The following is a 25,611-nucleotide window of genomic DNA, read 5'->3' as shown; positions in this document are numbered from 1 at the left end:
AGGCCATAAACCTATATAACAAACATGAGAAATTATCTACGTTATTAACTATGGAGAGAATTGAATATCTACTAGAATAACAGACATTTATTGACTATAATTGCCAAAGATCTAAAAAAAGTAAATAAGACAACCAACTGGCAAGTACATATTCAGGGAGATTTCTTCTCAGTACCAGAAAATTATAGAACATTCATCATACAATACCAGAGGTAAAATTAAGGTGCCCTTTATGTTGGAAGGTAAGACAGTTATGGAGATGGAGAAGCGAAGTTTATGGAAGAAAAGATAGAGTGAAACATGGTTCTATGAGGAGGCTCACTCTAGACCTGTTGAGGTAGGGAAGGGGCTGCAAAGAAAGAACAATGTTCCAGAATGCCATTTCAGTTGGAAAAATGCAAACAACTCTTAGAGATATAATGGTGCCTGTGGGAAGAAATCAAAGTTGCTATGCCTGGAGCAGGCGGGAAGTACAGACACAGGGAGGCATGGGAAGAATGCCATGGGGAAACCAGCTTATTTTAAGGGAATGAGGGTGCTCTTAAAGCATTATGAACGATTTCAGAAACTAGAGTTAGGAACAAACAGAACATGTGGGAATTCAGGGTAAGGTGCTGGATTAGAAGCTGAGTCTAGGTGAATGAATGAATGAAGTTAGAAGAAGGATTAAGGTACAACAACTCTGCCAAGACTCTCACACCAAGTGGCCAGCTCACACTGTACACACCATCAAAATCCTCACTAAGCACAGTTTTCCATGGCTACCACTGCCAAAGAACAGACAGGCTCAGGGTAAGCAGATGTAAGGATAAGCTGGCTCTCTCTTGGTTATGGTCCGGTAACAGAAAGCAGTCTGGGTATGGATCCTTGGAGCAGGAACTTGCGGCTCATTGGCTTCTCATGTAAGTGACTTCTTCCAGAATAAAATATATAACCCATATTTTATCCTCATCCTGTGTATTTTAATCTGTACATCATCAGGTAAGCAAATGTAACACATCCCCTGGTAACAAATCCTTCCAGCCCGAGAATCTTTAAAGCAAGCAATGTAAGCTCACAAAATTCTCATCTGCAGGGGCATGCTGAATTGCCTGAAGACTCTGTCCTTATCATGTAGAAACTGATACAAATGACAAGCCACAGGCAGGTGGTGGTGGCAAACACCTTTAATAACAGCACTAGGGAGGCAGAGGCAGCAGAACTCTGGAGTTTGAGGCCAGCCTGGCCTACAGAGTAGGTTCAAGGACAGCCAGGGCTGTACACAGAGAAAGCCTGTCTCCAAACCCATTCCAAATCAAAACAACCCGGGGGGAAGGGAGAAGTTATATCATCATTATGAGGAAACAAAATAACCAAATACATATAATTAATAGCTGCTAATTTTTAGATTGTTATTTATTTCTTGATTCATGGTTGTTCAATGTCTTCTATAATTTTAATTTTTTATTTAAAATTTTTTACTTTAATTACTGAGCTGTGTGCTTTAACTTCTACATTACCAAAAAAGAAAAGACTTCAAAAGACTGTCCCTTCCTTTTCTTTAACTACAAAAATCTCTATATTTCCATACCTGTGACAGTCTGTCTCTCACATTCCAACCCACATACATTTCTGCCCACAACCAAATAAAGGTGGGGATCATAGTTCTCAGTGAACATCACCCTTCCAGCTTTCTGAAGAACTCATAAAAAACAAAACAGAACATTAGGAAAAGGTGGACAGTAAGACTGGAATACGCATCCATCCTAACAGATGCACAAAGAATACAACAAAGAAATACATGCAAAGAATAAGACAAATCTCCATGACACACCTGCAACCTCTCATCTCCATAAAATTACAGAGAAATAATTTAGGTTCTTATAAAAACAAAATCAGTCAATTAAACAGATGATCAAAATATGGTAAACCTTTCAGGACCTAAAAAGGAAATTAACCACAGTGAATGGAATGTTTCGGAACTTGGAGTAGAAATTTAAAACATGGAGAAAAAACCATATTTAACAAAGAAAATGAGACACTGAGGAGGAACCAAACAGAAAAAATGGAAATACAAGCCAATCAATCAAATTGGAATATTATAAAAGAATGTTTCATGAATGGACTAAGCATAAGAATGAATTTCAAAGAAAAGGACAAACTCAGAGTAATAATACATTAAGACAGATATTTTTAAATATTAACAGGATTCTCAAAACACATCAAAATTCTAACTGCATTAAAGAGACCTAACAATTCATGAATTAGAAGGCATTGGGAGGAAGTCAAAAGGTATAGAGAATTAATTCAATGAAATAATAGATCATTTTCTATACCTTGAAACTACTGAGGACAAATATTTTAAATTATAGCTATAGGCAAAATATTTCTGAACAGGCTCTAGTAGCATTTGGCATGACCCTAAGAATTGATAAAGGGGATCTGAATAGGAATCTAGTAACAAAGGAAACAATCTTAAGATTTCATAAAAAACAGCTATATGAAGTTTAAATGGTTGGGGAAGCCGAGAAACTGTAAGCAGGGTGAACAGACAGCCTACAGATTGGTAGAAAATTCTGCCACCTATATTTAGGGGGTTAATAGCTAGAATATATGAAGCACTGCAAAAATTAAACACATACACATACATGTGAAAGCATGCATGCTACAAAACAATACATAACCTAATAAACTGGACAGGCATTACCAAGAAGAAACAAAAATGAACAACAAATACTTCTTCATGCGTTTCAATACTATCAACCACCAGAGAAATGTAAATCAAAGCCATCGTGAGATTCCCTCTCCTATCAATCAGTATAGTTATCACCGAAAAAGCCAAGTATATCAAATGTATACTTTGTATCAAGGGTATAAGAGAAGAAGAACCTTAATTCACTGCTAGTGCCACGGTAACCAGAAACAGATATTATGGATATCAGTGGTGAATTTTCTAGATAATCTAAAAATAGCATCTGATACAGCTATTTCACTACATGGCACACACTACAAGACAGAACTTTGTACACTAGTCTAGTAATACAAACATACCAGCCTTACCAATTCTTTTATGAGCAATAGCAAGAAAATAGGATTACTCTATACATTTCATTTAAATGTAAACATACACAATGGTATTTTATTCAGCCATAAAGAATAGCAACTCACAACTCCTAAAGAAAAATAGATGGATCAGGAAACACATTAAATAAGGTTACCTAGACTTGGAAAGAAAAATGATGCATGTTTTCTGTCCTTTGTAGATCCTAGTAGCTTCAGGCTTTTTTTTTTTTTTTTAATTAAAATATTTTGTGTATGTGAATGTTTTGGCTGCATGTATCTTGAGCAAACCTAGTGATCACAGAGGCCAGAAAAGGCCATTCCCTGGAATGTAAGTTACAGAAGATTATGAGCTACCACATGGATGCTGGGAGTCAAACCTGGGTCTCTGGAAGAGCAGCTGATGCTCTCAACTTATAAGCCTCTCTTCAGCCCCGCCCCTGTGTGTGTGTGTGTGTGAGTGAGAGAGACAGAGAGAGAGAGAGAGAGAGAGAGAGAGAGAGAGAGAGAGAGAAAGAGAGAGAGAGAGAGAGAGAGAAATAATATACAGATCATCTAACTAGAAAGGGGATAAGGAAGAAAAAAATTTCAGAAGCAGAAAAGACACATGTGATATGAAAACAGCAAGAAGACTAAACATTGGAAAGGCATAAGGTATAATGGGTGGGGGAGGTCATCACATGCATGGGGAAAGGAATAGGGGAAGAGTACCAACAAAAACAAACTGATCTGAAATGCATAAAGAAACCCTGACTTGGTATTCTAACTGAAAAAAGAAAAAGAGACGAAAGAGGAGCTTCCTTTCCATTTCCCACTATCATATTAGACCCCTGATCGGGAACATTAAATATATGCTGGAATCCCCTGAGGACTGAATTTGATTAGAGTGTATCCAACTCTAATGTAAAGGAATAATAGAAAGTTCAGAATATTTTTGCATGGATTACTCTTACAATAATAATGTATAATTAAACAAAAGCTAAGCTTTTAGACAGAATGGCATAATCCATGACTTCAACTGGCCTCTGTCACGCATGCTTGTCTTTTTACAGTTACTGCAGTGGGTAAAATCCAGGCCTTCTGAGAGCTCACAGCGTGACAGAAGAATTATCCTGAGGAACAGCTACACTGCAGAAATGCAAGGAGCATCCATTCTGCAGGGACGTGAGGAGTACCTACCCTGTAGGGATATGTGGAGCAAACATATTGCACAACACACACTTGATGGATGCCAGGAACACAGACCCTACAGGGCCAGAAGCCAGACACTGAGAGAAACTGAATTCACGTGGGGATATTCAGAAACTGTGTTTGCTAACAAAAACCCACGTTGAAATCACTGCTGACAACTTGGATTAATTTTTAGTTTCTTCATTCATAATAATATACTGACTTGAAATCCAAAGTGGCTGTAAAACTCAATAAGTTTACAAATTGCTTCTACTATTGATGCAAAGGAGATAAGACAGTTGGGGCAGGCAGACTGAGGTGGGAAAAAAGGATTGATGGAAGGTCATCACTCTTGTATAAATTTAACTGTGAGGAGGTGGACAAAATCCCCAACACAAATTTACAGATGAACACAAACCTTATACATATTCAGCTTGACATTTAAAAATAACATATATTGAGGTATTATTAAAACATGGACAGCACAAATAAGAAATATAAGTTCTTCTCAATTTAGGGAAAATAGTTAAAGCACATGCAATTGCAAACAATCCCAGGACCAGAGGGCTATGTTAGAAGGTACAGTATTTCCCTGCGCTGGAGGAATAAATCCAACTTCAGAATCCGACTTACATTGCTCCATTGGTGTAGACAGTATCGCTTCCTTCCACATACTGCACCTGAGCTGGGTAGACATGTTGGACCTGCTGAACCGTCTGTACCTGCTGCACCTGAAACACAAATATGAGGCACGTGTTAAATGGTAGACATAGAAAAGGTTATACTACACTAGATCCATGGAAAGTGGTAGACATAGAAGAGCATTCGATCTATCTCAGATTTCTGCTGAATACCGATCAACAGATGGCTAGGGATGAAATCTGTTAGGTTCATGCTACTTTCAAGTTAAGAAACATGTGTGTTTAGATCAACTATAGCATTTACCCAAATAATTCTACAATTTTCTTTTTAGTGTAAAGTACACAGAGTTTTATGCTTTATTTATAAACTGTATACATTTATAGATTTATATACTTCTACTTTAATTTTTAAACTAAAGCTACATTTATTTTTAATTAAAATCAACCATCTCAGTCAATATAATGTTAATTGTATAAATGTGTATTTTTTCAAGGCTGACCATTTGGCATTCAAATGATGAGCTCTTTTGCCCTGAAAATATAAACACCTAAAAGTAATACTATATGTACTAAACAGGTTTTATTTTATATACTTAGAAATGCATATATCCATATGCATAATAAATGTCAATTAAAGAAAGTATTAGTTAAATAATTAGCTGTACCTAGCAAATGAATTGCCAGTCAACATTTATAAAATTCATATGAACTTCTAAATTTGGGCATCAACGTTGAATGGAGAAAACAAAGGAGACCACTTTATAGGAGACATAATTTATTTATATTTGTGTAGACATATCTGTTGGAGTGTATGCCGTTTGTATGCAAGTGTCGACAGAGGACACAGCAGCTGAAGGCATAAACAGTTGTGAACTGTTTGATGTTGGGTGCTAGGACTCAGGTCCACTGGAAGAAATTCAATGCCTCCACACTGATGAGCCCTCTCTAAATTCTAGTGATAAGAACATTTTTTAATACTGTTCAATGCAGCACTAAAATTGAGAGGTGAAATTTTCATATTGCATGCTATTTTCACTTTGTAAAATAAAACTATGATTCAAAATTGCTCAAATATTATCTGATATTTTATTAAACATTAAGTATTGTTTGGATCTGTGTTAAGAGGTTATGCATTAGAATGATTTCCTATTTTAATTTTCATTAGTTTAATACAGGGAGATTCAAATAAGTATTGAAATGGGAAACTAACTTCCTGTGGATAGTTCATCACCATCTCCAATAGCTTTATTTCTCACATGTCTTTGAAATCTCTAACCTGACCCATCTGTTGCTATGTGTCCCGCCCATGTCCATAGAAAAGGAAATGATTAAATAAGGTCTACATAAAATGGATTTCATCTTTTCATTTGCTTCACAAAATAAATTCCCAAAAAAGATTCCCAAATATTATAAATATTTTTCACCATTTTTAACTTTAGTAAAGAGTTAAAATATAAATTGGAAAAGAGATGGAGATAGTTGGATTTAACATAATTAATTAACAGTTTTTATAATTAACTATTCATTGAATAAAAGTGGCTCTAATATAGGAAATTCAAAATGCCCTTGGATCAGCATTTAAAAGCTTAGAAATTTGGCATTAATGGTGTCTCATTATCACAACATTCTATACCAGTTATTCCGTCCATTAACCAAAAAGATACTGCCACAATGTAAATTTATGAAATAATGCATTTATATTCATTGTGACTTCGTGGTAAAGAAACTTAACTGTCTCACATGAGTATGTATTTAAATAAACAGGAGCACTCATCCCACCATTCAAAGTGTGGCACTGTGAGCTTATTTAATGTACATGTTTCATGATTTGCCTTATTTTCAATAGAAATGAGTATCAAAGCAAATTACACTCCATAGAAACATGTGCTAGTTCAACAGAATCAATTAGTATATTTTGGGGACAAATTTACACAATATGTTATTTTGGATGTGTTTCAAGAAGAAGAACATGAATCATACTTCAAAGCAGAAATCCTTCTCAATAGTAAATGAAACCATGTATAATTGTTAAGTTCATTAGTCAGCTAAGATGCTTTCTAGTATATTTGTAAAAAAAAAAAAAAAAAAAAAAAAAAACCTCATGTTAAGATAATTACTTGCTAATAAGAGTATTCCTTATACATTTAGTTGGTGCCAAATGCTGTAAGTGTTCATCCTAAGAAGTACATAAAGCTGTGTCAACATCACTATGACAGGCCTAAAAGAGACATGAGATTGCTCTATTCAGACTAAAAAGGTAGATATAAGAGCATTTGGGTGAAAGGCTGCTATGTGACTGACCAAACAGAAAATGGGAGGGAAAGAATCCTGTAATAGCAGATCTAATATCAGGAAGAAAACTACCATTACAACAGCATCAACTCCAAGTCGCCTATGATGACAGAGAAGGACTCAGCAAAGATCCTGTAACATAAATTAATAAAAGACCCAAAGACTGATATTGGGCCTCAAACTTCAAGCTGAATTTCAGAAAAGCAAAGCAGCTGGCTACTAGCTCTCACCTTCAGCTCAAGCTGAAAGGGCTGATCCATGCATGAGCTCTTCACCAAGTCTCAAATTGCTGCCTCTCCTCAGCATGGCTGGAGAATGAATGCCTCTCTGAGACCTTGCTTCTGTCTTACACACTTCCCTAATGTTGGTATTAAAAGTGTGAGCTATAATTCTCTTTTAGACTGATTCTCTCTTGTGTATATCTGGGTGGCCTTGGACTCACGGAGTCTACCTCTTATTCCTGAGTCCTAGGATTAAAGGTGTGTACCACTACCTCCTAGCTTCTGGATGCTGGGATTAAAGGTGTGTGTCTCCACTGCCTGATCTCTATAGCTTGAGGCTGACTTTGCTTTTCAAAAATCCTCAGTCAAACTTTAATAAATCATAAATAATGTATCACCACATTTCCAAACTAGCAAACTGGAGGGATATGATGTAACTGAGGTAAAACTGTAAAAGTCAAGAAGATAGTGTGAGCAAGATAGATCAAGATGCCAGGGGGTGGGGGGGAAAGGCACAAAGGGAAAACTGGTTTATCTGGTTTATCTAACAAGCTGGGAGTTGGGAAAATATAAACCATAAACATAACACTCTCTCTCTCTCTCTCTCTCTCTCTCTCTCTCTCTCTCTCTCACTCTCTCCCCCTCTCCCTCTGCTCTGCTCTGATTAAAATAATATAAATTCTATTAATGTCTTACCAAGAAGACTCCTACCATCTTTATGACCATCAGACTAACTGTAGGTAAAGACCATTGACTCATGAGCACAGAATGGCAGTGAACAAGGTATGGTAAAGTCCAAGAACACTTTAGTGGGGAACTTACTGAAATTATCTCCTATTGCATTTTTTGAAGAAAAGAAACTTCTCTACAATCTTAACATCTATAGACTTCATCCTAGATCAGTCAATGTTAATGAAAACAAGAGTGATGGGAGATGTCATTCTGTAAATGTTTCTCATACTGTTAATGAATAAAGCCATATTGGCCAATAGGAAAACAAGATAGGAGGGGCTAGAAGACAAGGAGGAAAGAGGAAGTAGTAAGGAGGAGTCAGCATGGAGAGACCGGGTAGACCAGATGCCTGCACCACTCCCTGGTAAGGAGAACATGTGAAAATACATAGATCAACAGAAATGGGTTAATACTTAAGACAGAGCTAGCCGATAAGAAACTAGTACCTGGCCAACAGCATTATATCAAATACATAGTCTCTGTGCATTATTTGGGGCTAGCATGGCGGCGGGACAAGACCAGCGGCGGGAGGAAAAACCTTACTCCTTACACAAGAGTTTCAGTCTTCTCTGTGTGGTGGCTCATTCACAAAGAAAATGGAAGATTGGATAGCAGGAAATGAGTCTTATTTAAAGGAGAGATTGCACTCTAAAAGAAACATGAATTTGTTTGCTTACATTACAGACACACTCTGTGGCTCTGAGGTTAGCTAGCCTGTCTACTTACAACACTTTGTAGTTTCTGTTTTGAAGAAAATCTCAGTTTTCTAGATATACTTTCTGAAGTAGACTTTAAGTGAGTCTTCTTCAATTCACCACAGTAAAATAATCACAAAGGCCATGTCTGCAGCGGGACTATAGACAAAATGAAACACAAGTTCCATGGGATGACTTGCTATGGGCGACCTGAAGAAGTTATGCTTGGCTCCAAATATAGTCATAATGTGGTACACTACTGATAGACTCAGTCTCCTTCTGACCACACAAGAAACTGGGAAATCAAATAGTAGAGCATTAACTCCAGAAGATATTCCTATTTGCCTCCCATCCATCATATCCTCAAAAGGATTAACATAAGAACACAGAAGCCACTGGAAAGAGGTAAAGTGTTCAAAGGCAAGGAGCAAAGTCCAGAGAGCAGAGAGTGAAACTCAGGGAAGTTAGTTTATACAATTCTCAATCACAAAATCCAATGGGTATTACATAGATAAACTTATTTTTGCTGTGAAATATGAATACAGTAATTGCTTTCTACAATGATTAACATTTTACCATTGTTATAAGTTCTTAAACATTATTTCTTTCAAGGCCCACTAGAGTAAATCACTACTAAAATCTATACTAAGTAACACACTTTGATGTATTTCCTGGTGAGAATGCCTATAAAAAAAAAATCTCACACTGGATCTAAGATCTCCTGGAATGATGTCTATGTGCAGGGAAACAGAGAAGGTTCTTGTAGGGTAGGGTTCCTGAGTTAAGAACATCTAGTATTAAGCTTAAGTGTCAGCATCCTAGTCTTCCTCCAGTGTTTTTCGAAATTCAGGAAAAATCTAAATAACAAGATATAATGTGCTTCTATTAATCGGTTTTCTTTGCTCAATAACACAAATTAGAGCCTGTGTGTGTGTGTGTATGTGTGAATGTATATACATCCACCAAAAGCTATTGTTAATTGACTTTAGAGTAGTCTACAAAATGGACAAAGATTATTTAAATGTTTCACTTTCAAGGAGTATTTGGAAGACTTTTGTATTATATAAAGTGCTATGAAGAAGTAAGGAATTGTTGATACAGCTCAGTGATAGAGCACTTGCCTAGCATGTATGAGACCATGAATTCCACCCCAACACTACAAAACAAAACAAAGCCCACTTATTGTAAAGTAAAAACATATTTATTTTAAGTTATGTTTGGAGTAACAATTGAAATTCCAGGGCTAAGGAACAAAATAGGAAGACCATGGGAAGAAGGCCAGCCTGGGGTATGCATAATAGTGTGTCTGGCTATATGCTTTCAATATGTTTATTGGCCATTTGCTTTCTTGCTTTGTGAATAGCTATTCACATCCTTTGTCCAATAATCCAGGGCACTGATTTCTTATCTGTTATTGATTTTGAAGGTTCTTGTCAGCAAAGGTTTTCTTTCCATATACTCAATGTCATTCTAGGTTTATTCATGTAGTTTGCTAACATATTTTGCTATTTATAATGTTGAGGCTAGCCTTGAACTTAAGACTCCTCCTGAATCAGTTTTCCTAATAATGAAACGACAAGGGTATACTATTATGGCCATCATGTCAATGGTTATTAGGTAAAATATATATATTTTATCAAATACATCAAACTAGCCCTTAGATGCCTAGTGGTGTTTTATATTCTATGTAAGCCAATTTTCCTTTTCTAAAATCAGGATATACACTTTATTCTTTTTAACACAAATTAATTCTATAGTCCTTTTGTGCTATCAAAATAAAGTTAAAACTCCAGGTTTTTATAAGCAGGTACTTATACTTTTTTTTCCTTAAAAATGATCTGCTATTATTCCTGTGTGTGTGTTTAGTATGATTCAGGTTTGCATGGGTATATGTATGTATCTGTATAGAAACCAGAGCACAATACTGGGTGTCATTCCTCAAGTATTATTTTCATTACCCACCCCTTTCAGGCTCTCCCACCTGTCTGGAACTTTCCTAGTAGGTTAGACTATCTGGCCAGTAAGCTCCAGGGATCCACTTCCCAGGTGCCAGATTACAAGCAAGGACCACCCCATTCATTCATTTTGACATGGGTTTGTGGATTTTGGACACTGAACTCAGATTGTTGTATATCAAGGCATGACTTTAAATACAGTTTTTATTTTTATTACTAGCAATTTTGTAGAACAAATATTTCTCCACCACTATTCCATTTTGATGTGTGTGTGTGTGTGTGTGTGTGTGTGTGTGTGTGTGTGTGTGTGTGTGTGTGTGGTTCCAGGAACTTTAGAATCAGTAGGTTCTTCTTTCAAGGAAACATTGTGAAGAGTATCAGTTTGATAATATTGAAACTATACACTGATTTGGCACAGAAATAAATATTGCAATACTGAATCTTTTCATCCAGGATTAAAGTATTCTTACTATATATCCTCTACAACAAGGCTCTCTTTTTAGTATTAGAATTGATAATGCCTTAATGTAACATTTCATATGTGAGATGGGTATTTCATGCTAGGTCATGGTAATGAATGAGCTATTACAAAGATTTCAAAGTGTTATACAAGGCAGAGTTGTCGAAATTCTCTTCCCAAAAGATAACAAATCCTAATTCTTGAAATATGTGAATTTGATGCAAATGAAACAGCAGGTTGATTTGTTGCCAGGACACATTAAGAAGAAGAATACTAGTCCACCTGGTAGCTGAAGTCCGTGCACCATAAGATTTCATTTCTACTCTGATGCTGGAATGAGAGGAAGGGAATGTGGGGGCTCTAGAATCAAGTACAAAGCAAAGCCCAGCATATGGACAGCAAAGAAACAGCCATATAATTGAAAAGAATGCCAGAAATTTGACAGCAAACTAAATTATTTTGGACTGTATTTATTCTCCAGGAGCTCTGAGGAAACAAAAACACCCATTGGGGCATTGGAAATTCATCGTGAGGGACATGCAACGGAGAAACCAGTCCAGCCCAGCCAGATTTATCTAGAACCTAGGCAAACAGAGAAAAAGATGTTGCAATGAGATATAGAATTTATTGCAACTTTTTACAAAGCAAGTGTTTTAGATAGGGTTTCCGTTGTTGTGATAAAACATCATGACCAAAAGCTTGTTTCAACGGACAAATCTCAGGTTTCATTCTGTCACTGAGGGAAGTCAGAGCAGGAGCTCACAGAAGGAACCTGGAGGCAGGAATCGAAGCAGAGACCAAGATGGAAAGCTACTCAATAGCTTGTCCCCTGTAACTTTGCCTGCTTTCTTATAAAATGCAGGTTTATCTGTCCAGGTGTGGCGCTCTGTCTCTTACTCCACCACCCATGGCTGAGTCTGCACACATCAACTGGAGAAAATCATAATGAAGATAATGCTGTGCACATTTGCCTACAGGCAGTTTGGAGGACTTTTTCTGGATGCAGGTTCTTCCCTGGTGACTCTAATTGGTGGCTGAGTTGGGAAAAGATTAGCCAGCACAGGAAGAGAAAACACATCCAGACAAGATCCAGAACAACTCCATTATTGCCAGCATTAGCCATGTCCCTGGCTCTTTGGAATACTCCTGGAATAGGGGTCAGGGGACACAGGACAGGAAAGGACATACTTCCCCTTCACTTGTGTTCTCATTACTGATTAGGACTAAGATATACAGACCTAATCCCTGAAGTTTCTGTTGAATTTTAAGGCTTTGTTAAAATGGAAGGATGGTTTCTTCTCAAAGCATCTGAATATTACAGGTTCAAAGCAAACTGACACAGATATTCAGATACCATGTACTAAATATATAAGACAAGAAAAATATCTCAGGTTCATTAACTAAAAGCCCGACTAAAAACTTAACACAAGTAATAACATAATCAAGCCCTCAAAGTCAAACTCAATTTTACAAGAGAGTGGGATATATGATAAAGAAGCATATTTCAATAACTGTAACTTTTATATGAAAATGAATTATTTTGGTAAAATAGGAATTAACCAGCAATCTCAAGCTCATTGACATAAACTTCCTGATTACTGACTATCTTGAAGGAAAAAAAATAATTTATTCCATAAATAATTAAATTTCTAATTTTTTTCCTACTCTAAGAAACACTGAATTACACTCTGATATACATATATATATATATGTATATATATATACATATATATATATATATAGCTGAATTATGTAAACTTTAAAATATATTTTGAAAGGAAATTGATAATAGTAGAATAGCAAGACTTAAAATAAGCTTTATGTTTTATCTGTGTACCTAGATAGTTTGAATCCTTTTAGTAAATGTACTATACTTAGCACTTACATGCAATTATTTTTAAGAGTAATAAGTAAGTAAAGAAAATTTATTGAAAATGAAGAATAATTACTTCACTTACAAAAAATGATAGAATTTGTAAAAATACAGAAAATAAAATCAGAATGAATTACATTAAGGTTGAAAAACAACACAGAATGATTAAATACTCCTTAGGATTGTTAAAACACCAAGCTGAAAAAAAAGAAAACACATTTACTTCAGATACTGATTGATCAGAGGAAGGTGAATCTCTATTCCTTAACCAACTTTCTTCATTTTTTCATACTTGTCCTCATTAGCATTAACTGCAACTCAATGCAGCCTATATAACACGAAAAAAACTCAATTGAGTGATTGTCTTTACCAGACTGGTCTGTGGGCATGACTGTAAGGGACTGTTTTGATTGTTAATTGATGTAGGATGGATGGCAATATCATCCCCTGTGTGGGTAGGTGGGCCTGGGCTATAGAAGAAACTAGCTATTCATGAGCCAAAGAATGTTCTTGCAATCCAGCAAGCAGTGTTCTTCCATGATTTCTCCTCCAAGTTCTTGAATCGCTGTCCTGATTTCCTTCAATAATGGACTTTGATAAGGAAATGCAAATCAAATGGAGCTCTTCTTCCCCTAAGCTGCTTTTGGTCACAGTACCGATTTAACAAGCAAAAGGTATGATTTGCCGAGTTGTCACAAAACCCCTAGGTATGTCAAGAGTATGTTTAAGTTAAATGATATTCACTAAGAAATCCCAGCCACCAACCATCTATTTCCCACTTGCCTGCCAAAGTGCCTGGAAGTTCACAGTAGAGAATTCTTTTGCTAGTGTTTTCTCCATTCACAAATACTGTTTTATAGATGAGGATTACATGAAGAGCCAATTCCATATCTTGTCATTCATTTGCATCTCAATATAAGCAGATTTCTTTCAAAATAAAATGTTAGATTTAAAATGAAGGGGAAAAAAAGATCTGTGTATGTGAGCAAGCTCCATGAATGAAGGAAAAGCATCTACTTCTTTGTTACTCCCAACCACAAGAACTCATAGATAGTTAAATCCTAAATTCAGATTTGGGAAAAGAGAGAAAGCAGGCAAGAACTGAAACACAACAAACACCTTATTAATTTCCTGAGAAAGAAATAATTCAAGCAGATGGCATATCAGAGCACAAAGGTAGAGAAAAGACAATAGTAGTGAAAGAAGGAAAAATTTAGTTCTCATAATATTCTGGTCTTAGTCCATTTGGGCTAAAGTAAATATAAACTTGATGTCTTAAAACGACTGAAATTTACTTCTTAACAGTTCTAAAGATTGAGAAGTCCAAGATAATGCAAAATCAGTAACTGATACGAACTCAAATTTCTGGTTCATAGATCATAACTTCATGCTTTGTCCCCTCATGATGGGAAGACTAAAGGAGTTATGCCTTGGTGTGCTTTTAAAGGATACTGGTGATCTCCACAAGGTTACTCCCTTTGTGAACTAATTATTCCTGAATACTCAGGAAGTCTCACTTCCTGATCTCAGGATTGGGAAAGATTTGCTTTTAAACACAGATAAACATTTAGATCATAGCCATAAAGAACTGTTATTTGTCTTTATAGCCATTGCAATACTCATCTGAAAAATAGATAATAGAAATTAAAACTCTACTAGGACTGCTTCCAAACAATCATTATACAAAGATGTATCTCTGTAAAATCATGAGCAGGGTAGACAAATACTTACCTGTCTGAAGTAACTTTTACACTGACATAAGCAAGCCTTTCTGTTCTGAAGCAAAGAACCAATGATCAAAGAGAAGTCACAAATTGTTGATGACTAATTTCAGGCTGGACTACTGACCAATTACTTTTATACACAATTCATTGAAGAAACCCGTTAAGATACTACAAATGATTGGATGTTTTAAGTGACCTCTATAGTAAATTATGAAGTAGGGTAAGTAAGCAAAGACCAAGTATTAGATGCCGATTTATTGATTTGATTAGTGATTTACTTCAAGAACTGTTTGTGTTGCCTATGTGCCAGGCATGACTTCACTTGATACCAGAAACAGAATGGACGGGTGCAAGAGCTGAAACAATGGGCCATTGTCCCTAACAGCTTGCTAGTGGCCACTTATGCTTCTGTAACAGCTCACTTGCTTGTTTGCCCCCATCTATTGGTTTGGATTATAAAATGAGAATAGAAACTGGATCAGCATTGAGGCCTTTCAAGAGCTTTACTGGCTTTGGTTGATTGGTAACATCTTGTCTCTTCCACTCTCGTTGCTGTTGAAGTACTTATTCCAGAAAGACTCCTGAGCAGTGAGCACATGGAATTCTGGTGTCAATATCAAATTACTAACGTTTCAAAAACATTTCTAAAGCCAACAAAATGATAAAAATTACAGTATGCTTTTCTGACTACATTATGGAATTGAATCAGTTCAGCCCTTTACCTAACTAGCACTCAAGGCAGTATTTAAGAGATGGGGGCATGGCTCCACAGGTAAATATTTGTTTGCCTCCAAAATCATTAGGACCTGAGTTCAAATCATCAGCACCCCTGTAAAAAGCCAGGTGTTCTCACCATCTGGACTGCAGCATCTCCCTTGTGCTCCCCTGCCTCTAGACTACTTATGCGAAAACACAAGGCACTACGAACAGTCCTTGGACAGCTTGTCTTCCTTTGCATACCTTGCTGATGAGCAGGACCTCAGAGACTAATTATAGCCAGCAATGCCCACTGCTTGCTGGGCAGTACAGAGACTAAAGATGATGAGGCCAAGTAGTTCATGGACCCAGGCAGTTAAAGGGCCAAAGTTTCCCAAGAGAGAAGAGTAATGCAGTGGCCTATGGACCTTTAACAGCTGCCAACCACTGATGTCCTCAGGACAGTAATCCTGTACACTGTTACCTTTGATTTTTAAGTTTAATTTTGTTTTTTCCCTTGCTAATGTTCTTAGTGTTGTAGTTTTTGTTTTTCTATAACCTGATCAGTTTATATATTTGTATGTGATTTTTACCACTTAAATATGTTTATTTTCTCATTTCTTTTTCTTTTACATTTATATTACCAGGATCATACGCTTTGGTCAAATCATCTGTAACTTAATATTTAAAGGGGTTTTTTGTTGTTGTTGTTGGTGGTGGTGGTGGTGGTTTTTGGGTTTTTTGTTTGTTTGCTTTGTTTTGTTTTTAAGAGGTTTGGGTTCCTGGATAATCTTGCTATTTAGACCTTGCTGGCTCAGAACTCATTGTCTAAAGGAGACCTGCCTTCAACTTAGAGATCCTCCTGTCTCTGATAGAATTACAGACAGGTGAACAAAGAACTCAAAAGAATGATTATAAGAATGATTGATGAATTAAAACAAGACCCAAACACATGAATGGAACAATGAGGAAACAAATCAATGTTGGGATGAAACATAGAAGACATGTCAGGACAGAAAAGAACACAAATAAATGAGGTAATAGAAAACTCATATGGAAAACTAGGAAACAAAAGCTGAGTAAGTCAGTTAAAACTGTGCCATTGAAAGCATTAACCAATCAACTCTATTACTGGAAGAAAGACAATCATGGCTTGAATCATGCTTAAAAGACCAAACTTACAAGTCATGAGCATAGAAGAGAGAGGTACAAGCTAAAGTAGTGTTTCTCAACCTGTGGGTAAAGATCTTTTTGGGAATCACATATATTTACTTTAAAATCTGTAACTGTAGCAAAATGACAGTTACAAAGTAGCAATGAAATAACTTCATGGTTGGGGTCTATATTGTGACCTGATGAGATAGTTCAGTGGAAAGTGCCTGTTTGCAAACATGTGAGCCTGAGAAGAAATCTCCTGGAAACATGTGAAAATAAGAAGGGAAACAGCCAGATTAGCAAAGGATTGATGGGAGAAATGAGGTGAGTTAAACATGATGAAATTATATTATATGCCGGCAGTAGTCTGAAGTAATTGGTCCCCTTAATCTCATAGGGAGTGTCATTATTAGGAGGTGTGTCACTGTGGCGGTGGGATTTGAAGTTTCCTGTACTCAGGATACTGTTCAGTGTCTTAGACTTCCTGTTACATGCAAGATGTAGAACTCTCAGCTACAGCTACTGCAACACATCTGCCTATACAATGCCATGCTGGTAATGGAATGAACCGCTGAAACTGTAAGCAAGCCATCCCAATTAAACATTTTCCTTATAAGAGTTGTCTTTCACAGCAACAAAAGCCCTAAGATGATTCATGAATGAAATGTCATAATGAAACCTATTGTTCTCTCTCTTTTATTTTTTTTTTCAGTTTAGCATACGCTGATAAAACATGCTTATTAAATCAATTGCAAGCAGAGATGTAATATTTTATTTTTTATGACCAGATAAGTAACTCACTCTGGTGAGTGTTTTGATGTGTATGTCTAGTATATGTGTCTGTATAGGTAGGTGTGTAAGAAATAGCATGTTTCCCCAAAGAAAAGTAAAATAATAATTTAAATTTCAAAAAATGCCATTAATTAATTGTAAGATAAACACTCAGGAGATGATGATAAATATATTTAAAGACTATTTTTAATATAGAATAAATCCTTTTCTAACTACACAAAAATTATTGAATCATTTTATTCTACTTAAGAGAAAATATTATCAGAAGTAGTCACTCAGTTTCTTTGCAAGTGTGTATGTATGTGCCTGAAATGTGATATTATTAATTGCTATCAGGAAAACAATACTTTGTAACAGCTTTCGTACATTGATTTTTTAAAAAGACAGACAATTCTGTTTTTCATAATAGTGAAAGTGCCCCTCCCACTGTCAATGATGTTAATAAGATAAAGCAAATGAATTTAGAGACTTGTAAAATAATTCAATTTCATTAACTGCATGTTCAATTTGTACTGTTTAATTTTAATTATTTATATTAGAGCAAAGACTTAGGATTTATACAACTCTAAGATACATTATAATTTAAGTAATTGATACAGATATGTTATGACTTGTAGAATAAGTTCAGTGATTTATAGTTTCTCGAATCATTTAAATTTCAATTCAGTGAAGTAATGATAAATTATTAACCAAGTACAAAGTTTTACTTATGGCCAGAAATTTAAATAATGTAACACATCTCTTTAATAAATGTATAATCTTGAGAAAGTAGTTAAAGAAAATAGACCATCAACTTCAGAAAGATATCCTGGAGAGCATCCAGAAGCAGTAGCATAGATTAACAAGTGATGGGAAATAGTTTTGCTGGAGAAACCTAAAGTTATGGGTTAGTAGAGGACAGAGGCTAGATAGGAGATGTCAGCATGAGAGCAGAGACTGTCAATACTATCTGCCTTGATGAAAGTGTCTAAGATAAACTTGATTAGCAAATCAAAAATTTATGCACCAAAATATTCACTTTGCTGTTTCAACACTTCACACACTACTATCAAAGATGATTGTCAAGTGGCATTACTGAGGGTGTTCAGCCACAGTAGAGGTGACTAAACGCAGTCACTCTTTTCATAAACGTATATAGTAAATGTGCGTGCTGTTTTACAGAGTCACCTATACCACATTTACCAGTCCAGTCTCTTAAGACAGCACCTACTGGGCTTCCTAGCACTCCAATTAACTGCCTGCATTACAGGCCACAAAGACAGGATATTATGCATATCTATCTGGCAATGACTGATAGGAGTCAGAATATGAATGTTCCAGGAGTCTTCACACTGCCAATACATCTTAGTTATCCTTCCTCCAGTTACCTTGGGTTAATATTTAATTTTGGATTTTATTTTTAAATGTTCTGGATACTCTAATGTTTATTCCTAGGATTTGTGTTTAGGTTGGGTATAGAAAATTCAAGGTTCCTATTTTTTTTTATTTGAACTTTATCTTGATCAAATAATCCTTTATATTCCAGGTGTTCTCATTTACTTTATTAGTTTAGCTGAAGGGGTTGTTCAATAATGGATGGAGATCGATAGAGCTAGAATTAATCCTTGACAAAATATATATCATGCTCTTTGCCACAGGGCTGCCATGTTTAGTCCTTCAGTGTCATTGGGTTTATCCTGATTAACAACTTATCTTGTTATTCATCTGATTACTTTATCTTTTGAGCATAGCTTCAAAGCTCCAGTTCTGAAGTCCAATGACTTGAATTTAACTCTTGGTTTAAAAAAAAATCCATGGCTGAGATGAGATGTATTAACCATGAAACTCAGGATTCAGCACTAAGCTAGGCAGTCAATACAAGAAGGTGATACGGATCTGCCCTACCCACACATCTTGAACAAAATGAAAAGGTATACACATTTCTAAAATTATTGTTGGATAAAAGGAATGACAAAACAATAATTTTTCATGGACAAAAATAGATATGCTAATATTCTAACAAACTAACATTCTATGATTCTTTGATATATATATGTATGTATACACACATATTTAATTTGGCTTTGGTATATGTATATGTATATTATATGTATATGTATATGTATAATTTTGCCAAACAATTCATCTGACTACCAAAAAAAGAAATGATTTAGGAAAAAAGATGCTTCCCAAACTATGTGACCTAAATCCATACATAGCCCCAGTAGGAGCTATAATGCAGAGAAAGGAACCTACCAGATGGAGCCAATCATTGCCCTCCACTCTTCCAACCATCCCAATGTTTTAATCATTCAGTGTATCCCTTCACTCCATGCCAATGCACTCACTATTACTTGGGAAGACTTTACTGGTGCCATTCGCTAAGTGGCTAAGTGGCTAATACAGATGTCCCAATCTTAAAAGAACTGTACTGGACCCCACAGACTCCCTTTGTAATGATAGCTTCAGAGCACACTTCCCAAAGGCAGAACAAGCTGTCGTAACCATGCAACTATTATCCAAAGCAAGTGATTTCAGTTTCTTGAGCCCCAGTTTGTCTGTTGAAAGGGTTAATGTCATCGACTATCACAAATGTTTCAAGTTTAGAAATAAGAGCATGGATTCAGCAGAAGGAAAGAGCACCTGTTAGATATTCAGTAGATGGCAGCTTCTGTTGTGGTAGTTGTACGAAAATAGGCCAAGAGAAGAACATCCTGACCCTGACTTGACTCCAAGCACCTGTGCCAAGGGAGGAGCACACTATCCCTGGTGTGATCTGGAGCTCCGAGACTTAGAAATCCTCACCCCCATGACTCCATAACAGTCAAATAACGTGCCCTATCTCATGACTTTTTCCCACTAAACTTGGTGAACATGCTCCAAAAACCCTATAAGTCTTTCCCTTTATCCAGTCTCTGCTGTCTCTCTTCCCATTCAGAGGCAGTTGCCATTCTGGTCCTTGTCCCCAATAAATTTCTTGTGTCAGGTTTGTTCAGCGGTGTGATTTTGTGGTATTGCTTGGCTCCTGATTGTCAAGATACCCCTGTGCCATAAAAAACCTAACATTGACATCATGACTCAGATAGGCTCTCCTGGTGCCTGTGCCCCCTTTGGGGTTGAGCCACACCAGGACTCCATCCCTCATCTCCAGTCTACCGGCAGCAAACCCCCTTCCAGCTCACCAATCCCTCAGCATCCCATCCACTAATGGTAATTAAGTAAGTTTCCCTGTCAGTGTGCATAAATCTTTCCCTGAGCACAAGGATGTGAACGAGTGTCAATCATCCCTCTGATACTCTTGGAGGTGCAAGTAGCCTTACCCATGGTCTTATGGCTGGCCTTTCATCATACCTACACCACACCCTCAGAGCAGCAATCCTGCAGCTTCCTTTGGCCTGGCTGGGCTATTGAGACCCTTTGCTCTCCCTTTCCTTTTCCACCTCCTCTTTGGACTTGCCAGTAATCCCACAGCTTCTCTGTTCCCTCTTAGCTTTTTATAATTTGTGAATCTGTTCCCTGTCCCATTCCCTTGGATGAGGCCTCATTCTGAGCTGAGTTTTCCATTTGCCTTCTGGCAAGCTATGGGCCTTGTCCAAAGCTCTGGTATCTATCAGGTGCTAAGTCTCCTCAGGCAGTTAGTCCTGACCTTTGTTGAGTATGGTGAAGATCCCTAAATAGCTCGGTCTTCTCTGAGTCCTGGAGACACCTTGACTATGGGTAGCTGTGACCTTCGTCCTCCCCTCTTTCATCCATGGTCATCTGTACCATCTCATTTACCCTTAGGCTGCTTCTTAGAAAACCTCCAGCCTCTCCACCTGGACCAGACATGAAAGACCCCCACCAGGTGATTCACTTTTGCAACCAAACTTGTTCTCAATATCCCTCAGATAACTAATCCAAATGGCCATCTAAAGGCATTCTAGATCCCAATATTATTTGGGATCTTTACAACTACTATAAGCTATCAGGGAAATGGAAAGATTCCATATGCCCAAGTTTTCTCTTACCTCTGCTCCAAGCCCTCTCTGTTCTTCCTGTCTCCCCACCCAGATGCTCCTAGCTATGAAGCCCAAACCACTACTTTGATCCTGCTAACTAGCTTCCCACCCATGGGCCTCAAAACCCACAGCTCCCTCTCTTCTTCTGACCCCTTTGGTTCCCCGTTCTCCCTCCCCAGTTACAGGCTGCCTGAATCAACTCTCCTGGTGCCCACTTTCAGTTCATTGGTAGACCTCACTTCTCCCACTACCCACTCCCACTCAGCCATGGGACCCCTCTACACCCCTCTACCTGGCCTAACCCAGACATGGCTCTCCCTTTGCAGGAAGTTGCTGGGCTGCATGGCTTGGTCGGGGTAAATGTCCCCTTCTAGCCAAACAAACACTCTCAAACAGAAAATGGATTGGAGTCTTATAAGCTTAATCCCTCCGCCTTTATTAAAGAATTCCAATATATTACTCAGTCTTACAACCTCACCTGTGACATTCACATGATTCTCACCAGTAACATTCTCCCCGAGAAATGCTGGCAATTCTAGAAACAGGGTAGGGCACACGCAATACCAATCTGGACCCTGAGCCTCCATATGGGAAACAGCTCCTTATGACTTATTTCTCCTACAGTGGGTTAGGGACAAACAAACACTCAAGAGAGGGAATCCCTGACTCCACAGACAGAAGTTGTAGCTTGAAAAATTTGAAAACAAAAATATGTTTCAGGTGGCCATAGCAACTGCCAGGCTCCCTTGCCTCCAAAAGCCAGAGAACTTCCAATTCCCTGCTTCAGGTGGGTCACTGGACCTGAACTGCCAGAAACCTCATAAACTACCCTGACATCCCCAAGGTGCCATCAAGAAGACACTAAGCTGTTGGCTGTCTCTGCATCCCTCACAGTATGGAAATATCAGACCCAGGTCACCCTTCATCAAAACTCCTAGGTCTGACCTTGGATGACTAAAGGGGCTCTGAGTCCCTTGTCCTGACCACTGCCATTTCCATAAGAAGCCCTGGGACAGTTGCTATGGTATCAGGAGAATCATCTCTTTCCTTTTGGACACTAGGGTCACTTACTCAGTTCTGATAAGAGTTTTGGGTACCCATCTCTCCTTCTTGTTCCCCTGTTGGGGTATGGAGACAGCCTTACCAACCTCATCAAACCCCACCACTTAGTTGTATTTCTAGGGGTATCCTCCTTACCCAACCCTTCCTAATGATACCAATCTGTCCTGTCCCCTTGCTGGGAAGGGATCTCTTAGTTAAAGCAGGAGACTCTATGTCCTTTATTCACTCAATCCATTTGACACCAGGTTCACCAGATGGTCTCCTCATCCTCATCCTCCCCTTCCTCCTCCCCCTGCTCCCACTCCTCCTCCTCCAAACCACATAATCTGACATACCTTTGACTTTATGGGCCTCCCTGGTGGATCCCACAATATGGGACACCCAAAAGCCTCCATAGCCAAACATCATCCCCTTTCTTGTCATCTCATCCAATTACAAAACCCTACCAATTACATCACCCAGGCTCAACACTTACTCTCTCTTCAAAGTCTCAGGGGACTTAGGCCTCTTATCTCTGACAACCTAAGAAAAGGCCTTTTGTGCCCAACATCTTCTCCCTTTAACAACTCCAGCTCAGAGTTTAAAAAAACAAAAAACGGTGCTTGGTTCAGGATCTCTGGCTTTTATTAACCCTGCAGTGTTTCCTCTCCACCCTTATATTTTCCTTTCTATCATCCCCTGGGACCTCTCATTTCTCTGTCCTGGACCTCAAGGATGCATTCTTTTCCTTTCTTCTTGATCCCTAGTCACAAAAATATCTCAATGCCTTTACTTGAACTTACCTGGACACCCACCTTTGTATCCAACTCACCTGGGTATAAGATAGCCCACATTTATTTGAACAGGCTTAGGCCTCTGACTTACTCCCTTTGTCTCTTCCTGAATCCTAGCTTATACAATATGTAGTCCATCTCTACAAATTAATGAGGCTGACACCTCTACTCTACCAAACATTCTTGGCTGGCTGGGATAGAGGTCTCACCCTCTAATGTCCACCCCTCTGGTTACTAATCTTGGACTATTACACCAATGCACAAGGCCATTACTCTAGATATAAAATGTTTATTTCAGTCACTCACAGTCCTTACCAGAGTGAAATTCAACATTTCCTAGGCATGACTAGCTTCTTACACAGTTGGATCCCCTCGTTCTCTCTTCTTGTTCACTCCCTATATAAGGCATGTTCCATGTTCCTTCTCTCTCTCGGTCACAGAGAAGGAGGGAATATGTCCTCAAAGTCCTGAGTCACCATTGATGACCTTCCTTTGCTCCCATCACATACTTCTCAAAAAAAAAAAAAAAAAGTATTATCAAAGGATGGGTACCTGTTCTCACTGCAGTTCTCTTATCATCACCTGCCCCATCAAGGATGCTACACTGATAGGGTACCGCACTCACATTTCAGCCATGCCCAGTTCACCACATTTCAAATTTCCTCCCCTGACCAATCCGAGGATACTCCCCATTTCGCTCTTGCATTGAGCCCTTAGAAGAGCTACTATCTCATTCCACTCACATACATGAGGAAGCCCTACCTCAGGCTACCTACACTTGGTTCACTGGTGACAGTTCCTACAGGAGGGAGTCTATAAAAGGCGGGATAAGCTATTGTTTCTGACACCAAGGTATTTGAGGCACAGGCACTCCCAGCCCAAACCACACACCAACAGGCCAAACTAATGGCTCTTAACCATACCTTTCAACCAATAATAGGGCAATCCCTAAACCTGTGCTTCCATGTTCTACTGCCACACACAGCGATCTGGAGAGAGCCTGAACTACTAACAACAAAGGGAGGCTCAATAACCAACTCAGACCAAACCATGGCCAACCTAAAGGCTTCTCCTCTTCCCACAGCTGTAGCAATTGCTCACTGTTGAACAATATCAAGCAGATGATTCCATCATCTCCAAGGAAGATAACTAAGCTGACAAGGCAGCTAGAGCTGTAGCTCTAGGAGATCTGGACCTCTCTCACAAGCACAGGGACCCTCACTTTACAGCCCACATCTGTACTACCATTCCCAAGACACTTGACAAATTCCATCCTAGCTGCACCAGCACTTTCACTGAATAGTGAGGCTTTGTCTCAATTCATTAAAACCTATTGAGAGCCCATCCTTGAGGATCTATCTTATCTAAGGACTATCACTGCTTCTTGTGAAATCTGTCAAACTTCTAATCCCATCTCTGGGTTTCAAACTCTTCCTTTCCTCACTTATCCCTTCCTGGATCAGAGTGGCAGCTGTACTTCACCCACATGCCCATCATTAGACATTTCAAATAGCTTTTGGTCCTGGTCAAGACATTATCAGGATGGCTAGAGGCTTTCCCCACAACTAATATCATCTAGGTGTAGGAAAATAGATGTGATCCAACACCCATCAAAGCCTGTTACCTCCCTACTGTCTCCCCTCTTGGGCGACACTGGTCCCAGCTCTCTATCCTCATGGTTACTCCAACTCTTGTTTAAACCTTAACTTCTACATATTAGCTACTGAATAACACTCTGCCTGTCTGCTTTGGAGAATGCCCCTCCTGGGTCAATCTCATGACCACCATTCATGGCCTCACCCATTGGATCAGACACTAGACTCTCTCAGTGTGCTGCTCACTAACTTGCTCTGAGTCAAATACCACTACCACCCCTTATCTCTCCCACACTTTTCTCTCTGGTATTGCATACTGCTTTAAACCCTGGGGACATACTTTATGAACACACTGGGTTCCTCAGACTGCGATAATACCTTGGCCCTGAACACCACCACCCAGCCACTATGTGTAAATGTTCACAAGGACTCGATCCTCTGTGGCACACGTTTACCTCTGCTTACCCAATGGGTGGTCTGGGACATGTGCCCTAGTGTTCCTTTTCAAAAACTTAGGGGTGGTGCCTAGAGGAGAACCCTCGCCAGTTCCCACCACAGAGTTTATAGTGGCACAACATGACAAATGATGGTGAAGGTCCTACCCTTTCTCACAGTGCTAGCTATATTCGCTGGCAGAGCCAATGAAACAGCAAGACTAATTACTTCCCTAACTATACTATCTGTTTTCCCCCCAGCTCATCCAGAACCTCCATCCCAGACCATCCCCACCCTCCAGAGCCAAACAAACTTGCTGGCCAC

At 38.3% G+C, this 25,611-nt stretch overlaps 1 protein-coding gene across 6 annotated transcripts in view; it reads right to left on the bottom strand.

Annotated features, from left to right (window-relative positions):
• Rfx3 (regulatory factor X3) overlaps window positions 1-25,611 on the bottom strand; it is a 251,199-nt gene that overhangs the window by 97,877 nt on the left and 127,711 nt on the right. For all 6 annotated transcript variants that reach the window (XM_051199662.1, XM_051199664.1, XM_051199665.1 and 3 more), the window contains one exon: window positions 4,843-4,940. In XM_051199662.1, coding sequence (XP_051055619.1) covers window positions 4,843-4,940 — 98 coding nt within the window. The remainder of the gene's footprint in view (window positions 1-4,842; window positions 4,941-25,611) is intronic.

This window comes from Phodopus roborovskii, unplaced genomic scaffold (genome assembly GCF_943737965.1).
Source record: "Phodopus roborovskii unplaced genomic scaffold, PHOROB, whole genome shotgun sequence".
Classification (NCBI taxonomy): domain Eukaryota; kingdom Metazoa; phylum Chordata; class Mammalia; order Rodentia; family Cricetidae; genus Phodopus; species Phodopus roborovskii.
The sequence above is the reverse complement of the archived record's forward strand: the minus strand, read 5'-3'. Positions and strand labels throughout refer to the sequence as shown.